Source organism: Ixodes scapularis, unplaced genomic scaffold (assembly GCF_016920785.2).
Source record: "Ixodes scapularis isolate PalLabHiFi unplaced genomic scaffold, ASM1692078v2 PGA_scaffold9__187_contigs__length_104089568, whole genome shotgun sequence".
Taxonomy (NCBI): Eukaryota; Metazoa; Arthropoda; class Arachnida; order Ixodida; family Ixodidae; genus Ixodes; species Ixodes scapularis.
In genome coordinates, this window is record NW_024609884.1 from 29,365,103 (window position 1) to 29,380,489 (window position 15,387).

At 46.9% G+C, this 15,387-nt stretch overlaps 1 protein-coding gene across 13 annotated transcripts in view; it reads left to right on the forward strand.

Annotated features, from left to right (window-relative positions):
• Positions 1 to 15,387, forward strand: part of LOC8028361 (zinc finger CCCH domain-containing protein 18) — a 47,730-nt gene that overhangs the window by 14,317 nt on the left and 18,026 nt on the right. For all 13 annotated transcript variants that reach the window (XM_029971860.4, XM_029971864.4, XM_042287491.1 and 10 more), the window contains 7 exons: positions 1,299 to 1,666; positions 2,474 to 2,591; positions 3,616 to 3,665; positions 3,907 to 4,086; positions 9,348 to 9,437; positions 11,619 to 11,687; positions 12,260 to 12,358. In XM_029971860.4, the coding sequence (XP_029827720.2) occupies positions 1,299 to 1,666; positions 2,474 to 2,591; positions 3,616 to 3,665; positions 3,907 to 4,086; positions 9,348 to 9,437; positions 11,619 to 11,687; positions 12,260 to 12,358 (974 nt within the window). The remainder of the gene's footprint in view (positions 1 to 1,298; positions 1,667 to 2,473; positions 2,592 to 3,615; positions 3,666 to 3,906; positions 4,087 to 9,347; positions 9,438 to 11,618; positions 11,688 to 12,259; positions 12,359 to 15,387) is intronic.

The window sequence follows — 15,387 nt, forward strand, 5'->3', positions numbered from 1 at the left end:
TTTGAGGCTTCCTGGGGTTCCGTGTGAGACCAAAAAGTTTGAGAACCCCTGCTGTAAACTATTTTTCTTGGGCTGCCCTTTTCATCCTGCACTTGGAGTGGCAGCTTCCACGACCCCGCGGCAGGTACTTTAACGCAGCACCGGCACCACTTTCAGCTGCTTTGGGTCGCGAGGCATTTTTTCCCTGATGGTTCCAGATTCTGTCTGGTGTAGTGGTTCACTAACGAAGACACCAAAGGCTTAATAAATTCACCAGATTTCCAAAATTTTGTGGTGAATTTCACCATCTGGCATCACTGTCGCATTATTTCTGCACGTGCAAAAATGAAAATTTCTACAGTGTGCATTCTCTACCTGTTCTAGAACCTCCGTTACACGAAGCGCTTCACATATCGGTCCTCTCGCAGGCAGAGCTTCAACCTTTTTTTGCCTTTAAATGAAGAACTCCAAAACACCAGAATGTCGGAAGCTCTGATTCTTCGTAAAAGGGCTGGCTTGTCGCTCTACCGGCACCTAACTTGCTCGAGCAGCATTCTGGGCGGTTCAGACAAGCGTGGCACGGTCCCGTCCGAAGCAGTCCGACCAAAATGAGCCAGCTTTCATTTTTTTTAGAGCACAGCTCCTAGGCGCCTGTTTCCGGCTTGAGCGGCGTCGGCGTCGCCGTCGGCGTAACCGCGCGGTGCATTATGGGTAAATTTTCCCGAAGAAACCCGAGGTCCTTCGGGAGAACCTCGGGAGGACCTCGGGTTCCTTCGGGAGGACCTCGGGAGGACCTCGGGTTCCTCCGAAAGGACCTCGGGAGGACCTCGGGTTCCTCCGGGAGGACCTTGGGAGGACCTCGGGAGGACCTCGGGTTCCTCCGGGAAGACCTCGGGAGGACCTCGGGTTCCTTCGGGAGGCCCTCGGGAGGACCTCGGGCTCCTTCGGGAGGACCTCGGGAGGACCTCGGGTTCCTTCGGGAGGACCTGGGGGGGGGGGGGTCACGTGACGATGACGTCATGAGTGATGATGACGATGACGATGCGGATGCGGATGACGTCATCAGTGACGTCACTGATGACGTCATCAGTGATGATGACGATGACGATGCGGATTCCGATGACGTCACCGGCATCGTCATCGTCACGTGACCCCCCCCCCCCCCCCCGAGGTCACGTGATCTCCCAGGCCACTTGACCCCCCCCCCCCCCCTTCCGAGGTCAACTGACCCCCCCCAGTACCCTTCCCTCCTCCCTGCGCTCTAATTCGGCGTTACGAGGAGTTGTAAACGGCTTTCATTTTTTTTTCTTCATTGGCAGAGAGGATCGGGAGGGGTTCCCCCGTGCGAGTTCCTGCCACCGCCACCACCGCCTGAGGAGCTGGTACCCCTCGTGGAGTCTGCCTGGGAGCGAGGCCTGCGCCATGCCAAGGAGCTGATGAAGCGGGCATCACGACGCAAGGAGCAGGAGCCAGACTTTGAGGAGAAGCGGCTGAACCTTGGACCTGAGACCCACGAGCGGGCCCCCAGTCACCTCGAGGTGGACAAGGAGAATGAGTTCTACGCTCCAGCGGGCGCGCCCCCACCTGTCCCTGCGAGGGGCCCTGCCCTCAGTCCGCCTTACCTCGCAAGGCCGCAGCACCCACCGAGGGGACGCAGGACCACGGGTTCTCGGGACGACCTCTACGGGTCAGTGGCCCGGGGTCAGGTCTAGAAAAACTAAATGTCGGGGCCGGAGTATCCCATTCCTTTTCCTTTTGCTGCCAACTTCTCATTGGTTGAGAAGGGGTCACTTGCGGAGCACTGGGTTTGGGGGGAACATATTTCTTGCTTTACTTTCTCAAAATTTAGGACTTGCACCAAAATTTGACCAGCAGGAAGCTTCTTGAACGTCATGTGTGCAAGTTAGATAGTGTGCGACTGCATTCTTTTAATAATGCAAGCACTGTTTTAAAAGAGGCCGTGAACAAGCAGACGTTAACCGAAGCTCACGCGAGCGTGCTTCCTAGGGGTAGTCGCGGGTACGCCAGCGTCGACCAAGGTTGCATGCTGCACGCTATCGCGGCTCCTGCAAGAACAGCTGTCACTTCCTGGACTACTTGGAATAAAGTTGGAGACCATTGGGATACTCTGCTCGCAAGCAGTGCATGTACAGTTACTGTAGTCTGGTCTTGCTCGAAGCACCCACCGAGGGTGCTTACGCAAAGCCGACTTGCTTCATTCAGCTTAATTTTTCCGAAAGGGCTAGTATAGATGGTTGTTCCTGTGACGGTGGCATTCTTGCATAAAACTAAATCAAACTAAATCTTTGGCCCGTTTATACCTGTACTAGACCTGAGCTGCTGAGACTAGGTTTGCTTGGCTAAGTGTTGCGAGGCTTTCTCACTTTTTTTTTTTTAATCAACATTTTGCTTCATTTATTTCTAGTCTGCTGTGGCAGAGTAGTAGTACTGTAAAGTCTGAAATTGGAAAGGTATGTCGCCCTGTTTCTCTCAGGTTTGATGAGCCGGATCCACTGGAGCACTCGGAGCGGGAAGCTCGGGAGTACTGGCGCGGGGGTCGCTACGAGAACTTCCAAGTCCGCTGGAACAGTCGGCACGAGTTTGATCCCAGGGTGTGTACCGTGACTCGCCTCTACCCAAGTTTTCATTTCAAAGCTGTTGTCATATTTTAATTTCTTCTTGCGTAGCATTTTTATAGTTTAAAGATAACTCATCCTGGCAGCCCTCTCTCATATATGTCCTCGGCAGTCAAGGCGTGACATGGGTTTTAGCTTCCTTCGGCTGTCAAAACTAATGAATTCTCGGAGCTGTCCCCATAATGTAGAATCTACTACCGTTTGTCGTGATGTCTATTGAGCAGCTGCCATTCTATTTCTTGTCATTTGTTCCTTGTTTCACCCTAAATTAGATCCCAGCAAACTCTACCAATCAACTTGGCAGTAGGTGGTGCCATATTGCTTTGTGATATGCCTGGTGTTTTTACAAAGACTTTCAAACATCTCTAAGAATAGGGTGCTCAAAAGAAAAAGGAAAAAAGACTTGGAAATAAATTGCCAGCCACGGTGGACATCGGGAACTTCAAAAAACCTACTAATTATCAAAATAATTGCCTAAAATTTACTACCGTATTTACCCGAAAATAGGTCGACCCCTATTTATTGAACCCACCGATAATAAAAATAACTAAATAATTCAAATATAAGTCGACCTTTTTTTTTTTTTTTTTTTTTTTTCTCCTTTTTTTTAGGAACGGGGGAAAGTTGGGGCAAAAGAAAGGAGCAAACCTTTATTCACAACACTCTCGGCTAAATCGCAGGGCGATGCCAAAAACTTAATCATCGTCAGAACTTCCGGACATGTCATCGTCATCCGAAGCTTCGTCAGCTTGGTAGACATTCTTGCAAATTCGCAACAATATTTCACTGACATTGTCCATTGTAAATTGACGACGAGAAGAAACGAAAGAAGGTGGAGATTGGCGAAGCTGCAAAAGACCAAATACAAATACGTGAGCAACGCCCGAGTCGCCATGAGCAACAGCCGCCGCAAGCAATAAATAAGCTAAAGTAACCTTTGTAAAATCTATCCAAGTAAGGAGCACAAAGAAATTATTCTAACCCACGGTTCAAATTGCAGGATCGGCGTGAGAAAGACCGCAGATTTGGGAGAAACTATGACCGCGAAAAGTGAGTGAATTTTCTCGTCTTTCCTCGTACATCCCGACTTAGCCGGAGTGACTTGCAGTCAGAGTTCGCAGAATCCTTCCCTCTACGAGGGATTGCAATGCTTGCACTGTGCATTCACCTTGGCTTAACGAACATATGCAGTGGCATTGGCTCGTTCGTGGCATGCACTTTGCGTAGCCAGGCTTTTGACGTCGATTGGCTTTGCAGGAACTGACAGCTTTTTTCATCTTTTGCATCACAGCGTGTTTCCGGTTGGTGGTGGTGGCAATGGCGGAGGCTACTCGCACGGTGGCTCTTCCCGCATGGAGCGCCCTCATGTGATGGAGAGGGAGCCCCGCTGGAGGGAGGAACGTTTTACCGAAGCGCCGCCCCCTCCCTCGGCTCGCTCTCGTCCCGATGAATGGAGGGACCCCTGGAGAAGGTGCCCTACCTCATTGTTTGTCAAGCTCAGGCTTATGAAAAGTCATGTACACTGCATAGAACTACAGTGAAACCTCGATATAGCAAAACTTCGGTTTAAACAAAATTTTGCAATGTAACGAAATTTTTTTCGTCTTTCTATCTTTCATTAAAGACCATGTCTGTTTTTTGTTTTTTTTTGTCTTGAGTTAACAAAGTAGTTTGGTACCGCAGTTCTGATTTAAAGGGCAACTCCGCTCAATTCCGAAATTTTCGGAATAATTAGTTGATTTTTATATTAAAGGGGCCATGAAACGAATTTTGGGTTGGGATGAATGATTTTAAATTGGGAGTTTACTAATCGCATATCGTTTAGTTGGCCAAAAGAAAGAGGCTAGAAAGTCAAAAGCCAGCTTTTCGGTACGAACATTTGAAAATATAGCGGACTATTTTGTACCTTCTTGCCTTCGAAAGCTCTCCGCCTTTTCACTATGATACATCCGCGGTTCCAAAAGCGCGTCACCGGCGCCAAACTGACATCAGCAGAGCCCAGCTCACGCATTGGACACGAGAACTGCGTCACTCGGACGTATGCGCTCGTCAACAATCAATCCGTCGACGAATATTTGGATAGCGTTCGTGGCCAATGAGTGCCCATACGGAACTTATTGTCACTGGGGAATGACAAGTTTTATGGTGTGCATAAAAAGCACGGTGGAACCTAGGAGTCATCGCACCGGTGCCGAAGGAATGTCACGACCACGTGATTTCACAATTCGCATTTGAGTTGAGGATTAAAGCTAAGGAGGAAGAAGTAGGAAACTTGTTTCATGACCCCTTTAAGAAGCACTAATAAAAGGCACTAAGGCATTTGCTTCACGAAGCGTGGGATATATATTGTTAACTCTTACTTTAAACATTACCAGAAATCAAAAACCGAAACTTCGGCTCCATCCGGCAACATTAGCCTCATGCTGCCAAAAACACGGCAATCACATGGTACGAGATGTCACTTGATCCACTACGGGACGACGGGCGGGATTGGGGCGGGCGGGAGGGCCAATCTTGGGGCGGGCGTGCGCCAGGCGAACGTGTTTTCTGCACCCGCTCTTCACCATGTTTTGGTGTCTACGACATTTGATGACGTCTGCACAACTGTAGCATCAGTCTGCGCACATAGTTTGAACAAAGCTCTGAGAGACAGTAATTGCAAACGGTGAGACGACGACGGCGGTTGTGACGCGGGAGACTGTGGGATGGCCAGACGGCTCTCAAGAAGCGCGCTGTACAGGTGCGTTATGCCAATCACGTAGACACAGCTGAGCACAGAGAGGAAACATTGCTAACATCACCTCTTACCCTTGCCTGGAGAAGTAAAAACAAACAAAAGGAACAATGGTGATGACATTTAGCTCAATGTTGGCTATGCCAATGTCTTACTTAGCCTTGACTGCACTGTTGGTTGTGCCTCAGTTTGCCCATTATAGTTAGCCGATTTCAACAACTTGGCACGTTGCGAAGTTTGCCGGACAGTTTAAAAACATTAAGACAGAACTAGGTTGTGATATTTGATGTGTGGTCTTCCTAGGTAATACTGAAGAGGACTGGATTTTTTTGATTTTTTTTTCAGACACAAAAATGAAGCTGAGTTGCCCTTTATTGAACTCTTCACGCAAGAAGCAATAAAAATATATATATATATATACCGTAATATCCTTAGTCATCCATTGCCCACTCCCCCCCCCCTGCCACCTGAAATTCACGAAAATGGGGTGGGCCCTGTCTTCGTGGGTAAGCACAAAACGTTTAGAAAAAGCTAAATAAACGCCCATTTTTCTGTACGTTTCTAGCATAACTGCACAAGAGATACACTAAACTCAAAACTCAAATTAGTTTCATTGTTTATGCAAGAAATGCTTACGAAAGGTCATACTATCGCAAAGTTCGTTGCTTGCATACGTGCGATAACCACTGCCGACCGGCATACAGTGTGAACCTTTGTTCTGCAAAAGCATGTTTCCAACGCCGCTATGTTCTATTCGCTAAAAAAAAAACAAAAAAAAAAGAAACGGCAACACGAAACAGAAAAACTAACCAGGCGCAACGAGTGAGCGAGCGAGGAGACTAAAGACGCAACGAAGAGCGATGCTAGGGAAGCGGAAGAGCCGGTGATCTCGTTGGCAAATATTTTGGCGTCGGGCCAAGTCGGGTGCCTTGTCAATCGCAATGGCGAGGCTCTTGTGCTACTTCCTTGTTTGGTGCATACATGCATGCATCCATCGTTTGTAGCGTGCTATCAAGGCGGGTTGAGGCGGCGAATCTGCATGGCGTGGACAGCAGCACGAACACGGAGCTCAAAATGGGACGCCCTACTAGCGCCTGTGTGCAGCGTTCCAGCAAATCTTCATTTAACCGTTGGCTTTGTCTTAAGCATTGCACAACCTTACCAAAAGCAGTCGCGGTGTTCCAGGAGAAGGAGCGGGTTTGCAGTGGATCTTACTTCGGTGGAGACAGACTTTGATTTCACACTCCGTGGTTACATTCCAGGTTATGGGGCGTTCACTGACCTCGCAATCCCTGAATGGGTTACTGCTTTTAATATCTTTCGGAGTTTGTTTCTCTTTGTCCAAACAAACTATTTTTGTAGGCCATCGTTTTCCTCTTGCACGCATGTACTACGACTTCGGGGTCGCATAAATCGGGGAGGAATTGCATAAACGAAGAGAAGTGTCTTTCCCTCCTTCGTTTTACTTTGTCACGGACGTCCTCTAGCTGTAAGGTCCGCGGCCGCGTCATTCGGGTAGGATGAACGTTCGTAGATCATGGAGTCTGCGTGGGGGTATTAGGGGACGGGCGATCACTCTGTGTTTTTGTAGCGTAAGCTGCACTGGCCGAGGTTGAGCAGTTTCGCGTGGCTCCCAGAAAGCCGTGCTGCTCATGCGCGAGGAGCAGTGACGGAACGGGCAGGACTGGTATGGCGCCTAGGTCAGTCCCCGATGCACGTGCCGTGCACATGCACCCGCTCGAGGTCATGGCTCGCACTGTCCGGTTGTTCTGGGCGGCAGCTTGGTTGCTTGATACATAACAACACGGCGCACAGCTGGCCAAACCAACGATGGGCATCTGGCACGCCCCAGCGGGGGACTGAGGATTAATTTGGACCACCTGGGGATCTTTTGACGTGCAACTGAAAGCTCGATTACACGGCGCCTCCTCCGCAATAAGAAGAGCGGAGAAGCTTAACTCGTCGGATCCCGAAGTAGTCACATAATTTGTATACCGTGTGTGTGTCATTGAAGCAGCAGTAAGCATATTAATCAATCTAATCTTAGACAACCAGGAAAGCTAAGAATAGCCAGCTGAACCTAAGCTTATGCTACGTATATCCTAATATAGCCGAGCTAAGCCACTGCAATTTTTTTCGGAAATCGATATTCGCCCCAAAAATGGGGTGGGCGATTGGGTTGGGCGGTGACTCGGGATGTTACGGTATAGTCGAACCCCGCAATAATGAAATCGCAGGGGAAGAAAAGTTTTTTCGTTCGCACAAGAATTTTGTTGTTGAAAAAATGTACAAATAAGCACACCTATCACCTTCCAGAACCAAAATTTAATGCTGTCCTTGGATTTCAGAATCGTAGAAAGTGAGCTGCACGGGATACTGAACTCCTCCGCAATATCCGACTTCTTTCTGCCTTTCGCAGCTTCAACGATGATCGCAGACTTCTGAAGCGTCAAAAACTTGCGCTTTTTAACAGGAGGCGGCATCTTTCCGACAGGCCAAACAAAAGGTAGTAAACAAGGCGCGAGCGATCTCGGCATGCACGCGGCGAAAAGGCAGCGGGCGGCCGGCGGTGTCGTCACATGAAACGTCGCATACCTATGTAGTTGCCAACAGATGGGCTAGCAAAACGTTGTTTTCAGCGACCAAAAGTCTCGTTGCTATTATTATTATCCCACCAAATGTAAACAGCAATGGCCGCGCCGATGCTTGTCGGAAATATATGTACCCGACTTCTTGGATAAGTGTGCTGCTCCACTCTTCATACTTCTGGGTTCCCAACTGGCTCATGTGCCAAAAAAAAAAAATGTTGCAGACTACTACCTCAAACTTTTGTTAATGCGGGACTGCTCTTTAAAATCCCTTCGCTGTAGAGAGGGTGCAAATGCATTGAATTCTATGAACGTTCGCCAGGGCTGCCAAATTTCTTCGTTGCCGCGAGAATTTCGTTCTTGAGGGCTTTCGTTGTTGAGGGGTTCAGCTGTATGTCGACTGAAACAGTGATGATATCAAGCCCTCTATAAGGCCGCCTGTGAAGCTCGGTGGAAAAAAAAGAATCGAACAACTGACAAACTGCATCCATGATGCTAACAATCTTTTGCTGCCTAGTTTGTTGTGCTTTTTTTTTTTAATGTTGCACATTGTGTGTTAGGAAAGTGGATATGTGCACTAAAAATGTGACTTCAGTAAAGCGATGCGAGCAAAGGTCGAAGACTTTGCTTTCAAGCTGTGATGCAATGGCTCAAAGCCAGCAGCGATTGTTTACAATAATTGGCGCCCCACCATTGCTGGCGAGGTGGTGAGGGACGAGTCTGCGATTGCGAATGCAATCTGTGCTGCCGATTGGCCTTGTGATCATGTCCTGGAGGCATATTTTGACATGTTACATCGTGGCGAGCATCTACAGCGTTGATTCCTAACCAAGTCCTTCCGTGAGCTGACAGCTGTCTTAGTTTCGTTCATTTGGTTGACTTTCGTTTTTGCAAGGTTGGGAGGTCATACTCCTGCTGTATTTGCATGTTAATATATTTCCTAGCAAGGTCACAAGTGACTTAAAGGGACATAACAATTCTAATCGGGTGGTGGCTTGTGCCACACGACGGCTGCTACGAGCACTTTGCTGGCCCCATGCTGGAGTGGTGCTGCGGTTTCAGTTCACTGGCTTGACTGCGCACGCTTGTTTTTTAGGTATTATCAAAAAATGACATTCGGTGTGCACTTCATTCTCGTTATTATCGGTGCGGTTTGTTGTGAAATTTTATTTATAAATGTGTATTTCGAAGATGTGAGGCAACAGGAGGGTTTTAGGAACCTGGAAGGTTAAATGCAGTTAAAAAATAGAAGCCTCAGTCTAAAGAAATTCCCAATTTAATGAAGTCAACATGTTGACCAGCATAGTTTATAAATCCAAGTTGAGCATGGTGTGTGGTTTTTCTACTTGCCTTATGATTGGCACTGTCCTCGGCGGTAAAAATATTTCATTTCAAAACATTTCATGGCAGGTCGAAAACTCCTAAAGGTCGTCGAAGTCGCTCAGGTGGCCGCAACCGGAGATCCTTCTCAAACTGCTCTTCAAGGTCTTTCTCATCACGGTGAGTCTTCATTTTTTCTTTATAACCAAAAAAATACTTTTGACCTGTCATCTAGACTTGTCACAAACTGCTACTTCAATGTTGAAATTGCTGAAGTTTTGAGGAGTGTAGCACCATGTGTACTAGAGTCAACTACTGCATTTACGCGCATAGTGAACGCACCCCCTACAACGGGCATTAATATTTGACTGTTTTGTTTTTTCCCCTTCGGGTAATGAACGCACCTTTAATTTTCGGCTTTGTGAGGCTCGAACTGCGTCCAACTTAGCTAGCCACCAAGCCAATTTTCTTTTGCCGCCAAGCCAAGCCACTCTCGCAATGGCTGCAAGTGCGTAATTGCGGAAGTGATCAATTGTGGAACAAAGCGGTGCGCACACCTAATGAAGCTGGGGTCAAGAAATTGCCCAGCCCCAAACATGCTTCGTCCATCGGATGCATTGATGTCGTCAAACACGCCGTCGTCTGTGGTCCGCTTTCGGACAGTGAAACCGTGAAAGTGGTTAGTCCTAAGAACGGTTGTGTCGCCCTCTGTGCTGAGTGAGCTTCGTAAGGCGCTTTTTCTTAGGCAAAAGGCACGCCGAAAGTGCCCTAAAAAAAGGCTCGAGGTACACCTAAGCACTTCTTGCGAGTTGTGAATGCGAAAGCATGCACGCGCGCCCTTTAATATGCGGCGTGCAACGCGCTGACCTTGGGGCGTGGAACGGTGGAGCCGCTGTTTCGTGGACCCACAGCGCCATCGGGTGAGCGATGGTTCAAACTGTCACGTGCCTTGCGGCGCAAGGAAGGAACAGACAGCAACATAGTTCCCAGCAGAACGAACCCCTTGGTTTATTCCATACGCCGTATATATTGCCACGCGCCATACAACCGATGAGAGGCGAGCGAACGCGGTGATCAGTGATAATCAGGATGACGCCACACAAACTGACGCGCAGCGGCCAATGGGACCGAAGTGTAAAAGTAATGAACGCACCCCCCAAATATGTGTCTCAATTTTTCGGGGAAAAAAGTGTGTTCATTATGCGAGTAAATATGGTAAAACAAAAACAGCAATTTTGCTTTGTAAAAAACAAAAAAAACTGGAGAGTCTAAGTGTCATACTTCATGGTTTTGTTGGCTAGCTTTGCAGCTTTGCACATTTTTTCATTAAGGTGCCGTTTTGCATGGTTTCAAAGCTGATGACGTCGGCTCACTCCATGAGACAGTTAATGCTTTCACATTAAAAGGTTTGCAATTTATAAAGCATGTTTACTGTGCCGCACCTGGGTGAGCATCCGTCAATGAGGGACGTGCCTCATCACCCTGTCGTGTCATATTGGCACCTAAATTGACATTTGCACGAAGTGTGTAAATGCAAAAATTTTACCCTGCGTAATGAATGCACCCCCTAAATATGTCTCAATTTTTCAGGGAAAAAAGTGTGTTCATTATGTGAGTAAATATGGTAAAACAAAAACAGAAATTTTACTTTGTAAAAAAAAAAAAAAAAGAACTGGAGAGTGTAAGTGTCATACTTCATAGTTTTGTTTGGTCTTGTGGTAGTATTGGAGTATCAGTAGAACTTGGCTGTGGTACCTAAAAACTCTTTCATTGCTACAAGCTTGTGATTGGTGTCTAAGCTGAAATGCAGTGACTTCCAAGAACGCCCATCATTTAGGTGTCTTTTGCTATCACCCAGTGAAGAAACGACTTGGTAGGGTGTTTATTGCCCTCTTTTTTGTTGGTCAATGAACTCTACAGCTTTTGATTGACTGTCTCGAGCTCACTTCTGCCCTTTCATGTTTCCTTTGTTTTAGGTTGGTTTTCTCGACCATGTGGGCTATATGTCCACATGACCAAAGACTGCATATGGACCTATGTGGTCTTTGAGATGATTTTCACAGGGAAAGCTTGTAGATTCGTTACTGCAGAGGTTGAAAAAATGCTGTCCAGTACAAAACCTGAAAATTCTTTGTAGTATTTTCATGCTAGTACCATCATGTATGAACTCTTGCAATGAAGAGCGAATTTCTTATTATTCTTAACTTTAGTAAATAAGTGCTGAGTGTTGAAGGTACATCTCTGAGGCAATAGAAACTTGAATAATGAAATGGTTTTCCTTCTGAATTTTTATCTAAACTTAACTTGGTTTGGCTCATATTCTTCTAACCCATTGTCATAAATGGGATTTCTTTTTCGCAGGTCATCTAGGTCGTCTTACAGTTATTCCCGCAGCTCTTCATCTCGAAGTTCATTCTACAGTTCTGAAAGGTGATCATGCCGGTGCTTTTCGCATCACTACATCTTTGGTGTTTGTGTATTCATGTTTGTGTGCATCTCCAGTAGTCTCATACATAAAACTGTTTGTTCTATAACCTAATTATACCTGGATTGCAGCTTGCTTACCATCAATTTTCATATTAGGAAAGCTATATTTCAACTGGTTTTACTAATACAAGTTTGATTTTTGGTTGCCTTCGGCTAAAATTTTATGAATGATGTTCCATCCAACATGACTTTGTTGTTGGGACAATATTTGATAAAGTTGAAGGCTTTGTAATAAGAACCTTAATTTCTTTTGGGGGGGGGGGGGGGGGCATGTATAAATGGTAGTTAAGTAATAACATATTTTGACCCAGTTCTTGCGTGAAGTGTTTCCATTGCAGTGAAATTTTTCTGGTATCCCTGCTGGCAGCAGATAATGCTCCTTGCATTTTTATTTAGTTTGAGGGTATTATTAAGGAAGTGTTTCTTGCTGTGTCTAGTTCCACCTTAAAAAGACAAAGCCATTAAAACTTGTTGGGACGACTGGAGCAGTTCTAGAAAGCTTCTTCTTGATGCAGTCGGTCGCGGTCGCGATCTCCTGTGGCACCAGCGCCCCCTGGAAGGTTCCGTGGCGGTCAGGCACCATCTCGGGGGCCCCCTTGCTATGGTCCTCCAAGGTACGTCGCTGGGTCTGTGCATTGCTGCAGTGCTGTAAAGAAACCAGTATGCTACACTTTTGTCATGCATAGATTTGTTGCACCTGGAAATAGATTTGTATGACAGCATGCCAAGCATGGGCTGTGACAAAGTAAAAGCTTGTGAGACTTTGTTGTTTCTTTCTTTGTTCTCCCTACTTTACTTTTAAGGTAACTACTGTGTGTATGTGTGGTTTGTTTGCACTAATATTTGAAGTGTTGGATGTGATAGTCAAGTTGAAATAGGGCAGGGTAGTTTGTATGTTTGTAGTGGTGCGATTGCTACACAATTTTTGCATGCTACTTCCTGCTATATTTCACCAAAACGTGAGGGAATAATGTCCTAGCATTGTGCCAAATGCAGTGATGGAAGTGCTGCGCCAATTGCGCCAAATTGCGCCAAGGACGCAATCCTGCTACATGTAGCGCCAAATTGTCATTTTACCGAAGAATTGCGCCATGCCTGCGCCGAGATGAAATGTAGCAATAAAAAATACAAATTGAAGTCTTATCAGAGCGCGTGGCGGTACCGCGGTATTTTCCGCGCCGTAACTGTTACGCAAACCGAAACTGCGAGGGCGCATTATCATCATCATCACTGAAAGGAACAACGTTAGCAACATCTGAGACCGAAGCCGCAGAGGCTAAGCGAATAACCATCCCACTGAGCAGCCTAAGGCCGAGCTGTGGATGTTTTTAATGTTGTCCCGCCCTGTTCCCGTGCGTACTTCGTCTCACCCTAACATGGACTAAACGCGAAGGCTGTGCTAGCGCGAGCGGCCAGCCTTGACTGCCTTGACTAGACCACTTGCTGCACGAGCGCTCGCGCAGCCGCCGCGGCTTCATTTAAAGCGGCTAGCTTGCGCTTTTAGCACGCGCGGCTAACAATAGTCCATATTAAGGTGAGACGAAGTATACCAGCGAAGTCAAAGCTAGCGCGAGCCCAATGCTCTTTGCATTCCTGACCCGCGCGTGGGCTCGTACAGTGTGGGCACAGTTACGGGCTCCTTGCGCGCGCTTATAGCTTCGGCTGCGCTCGCACCGAAGCTGAAACGAAGTATAGTTGAGTTGCACCTAACTCTGGATGTAGTGCTGGTAAAGCCTCACCGTCCTTTTCGGAGCACAAAGCACTGCGCGACTCGCGCGACTGCGGTGTCTGCTCCGCGGGTGTCGCTTCTCTGCAGCGCTTCGGTGCATGCCAAGGAGCGCACTCAACGGGTTAACTCGCCGTGATCCGATCGTGACTTCGCCAGCACATCGAAAATGCATCGGAATTTTTGAAGCCAATATCAGATACCGCAATATTTGAAGCTGCTGCCCGAAAGACAACTCTAATCTGAGCTAAAACATTCCACAACTGTGAGGGTCGTTAGATGCTGCTGCAGATACCTTAAAAGAAGTGCAGGCTGATAAAACTAAATATCCTGTACCATCAGACCTCAGTGTGACATATTTAATTGTATATTTTTTTATCTGACGAGAAGATAAACTATTTAAAAAAATGTTTTTTTTGTGTGTGTTTGCTTTGTTGAATTTTATATATCCTGTCTTAAAAAGGCGACAGGCGCTGTGTTCCAATAATAGAGAAGGGCTTCATATAGCAATGCAGCATTATTTCATTTTCGAGTAATATGGCAATATGCCGGACCCTGCTCCAAAAGGGCCACTACCTGCTCCAAAATAACATTTTGCCTGCTACAAGGCCTGCTCCAAAAGGTCAAATGGCACTTCCATCACTGCAAATGGTAATCTCACTTTCTCAGTCCTCAGTGATGTGATTGCTCCGCCGATTGCGCCAAACTGCGCCAAGTGGCTAACCCTGCTACATCTTGCTACATTTTGCCAAAATATGGGTAACCTGTGGCAAGCCTGTGCCAAAAAAAACAATTAATGTCGCCTTTCGAAACCGAAACTAAACTGAGTACCGTAATTGAGCATGCGTGTGTTATGTGGCGCAAACGGCCGCCCGACACAATAGTACCTTGCATCAATCATCCATCCGGTCTTGCATGGTTTTCCCGCCCTCACGTTTTGCGCGCTCGTCGGCTCATCTCATAAGTCGTAGGACTCGCGTCTTTTTTTTTTTTTTTTTTCACCGATAGACGCAGGTGTGTGCGGATGCTCCGACGCTAGCGTGCCGGGTACCAGCCATGCTGTCATGCTGTTAAAGGAACCACATGTTTTTGCGCGGCTTGTGAGCTGAAGCACTCGCTCCTTAAAGCAATGGCCGTGGGAAGACTATATGAGGGTCTGCCTTTCAGTCACCGTGGTCGCGCGACGTCGGGTGTTTCTGTCCCCATGTCGCTGCAGATATGGCGCTTTCTAAAATGAAACTAAGTACCGCCGCATGTTCATCAACATTCCTGTTCTTGTGTAAATCATACGTTACTACAAAAACCCCTCTTTAACTCAAAGACTGCTGTGTTGAAGTGCTGATTATTTAGGTTTCTCTCGGTGGGCTTTCTTTCGAGAGGGACCCCAGTACGTGAAAAATCTGCCGTGAAAGAAAGTTGAAAAGAAGTGAGCTAAAGCAAAGAAGGCAATGTCTGCATGCTGAACCCAGACAGTGCACTTGTTTGTTTCGAGCTCAGTCGTTGCACAAAGCGCTCCAAAAGCTTTTAGACCCTGGCCCGCGATGTGTTGCATCGATGCGCTCAAGTTATTTTTAGCTTGTACCTTGTTTGCCGGCCTGGCAAGCACTCACCGCCGGGCCGTTTTTTGTCGTATGCTCGACAGTTACATTTTGTATACAATTTTAGAAGTCAGTTGGTGACGGAGCAGAGTGGCATGGTTTTGGTTTCGATAGAACAGCCATGGCACATCCATGAAACGCAAAAACAGTTTATTCAATTTGGTTTATCAATCTTACCCACACACAAAAAAAGAAACAAGTTGCTTTTTTTAAGCGATTCAAACAATATCTCCGTAAAGTTTGAAGGACAGATAGGTGTAGTAGGCACAATTTTTAAACGACTTCTAGCATTCACTTGAGTATGCTCTTTGGAGGGCAG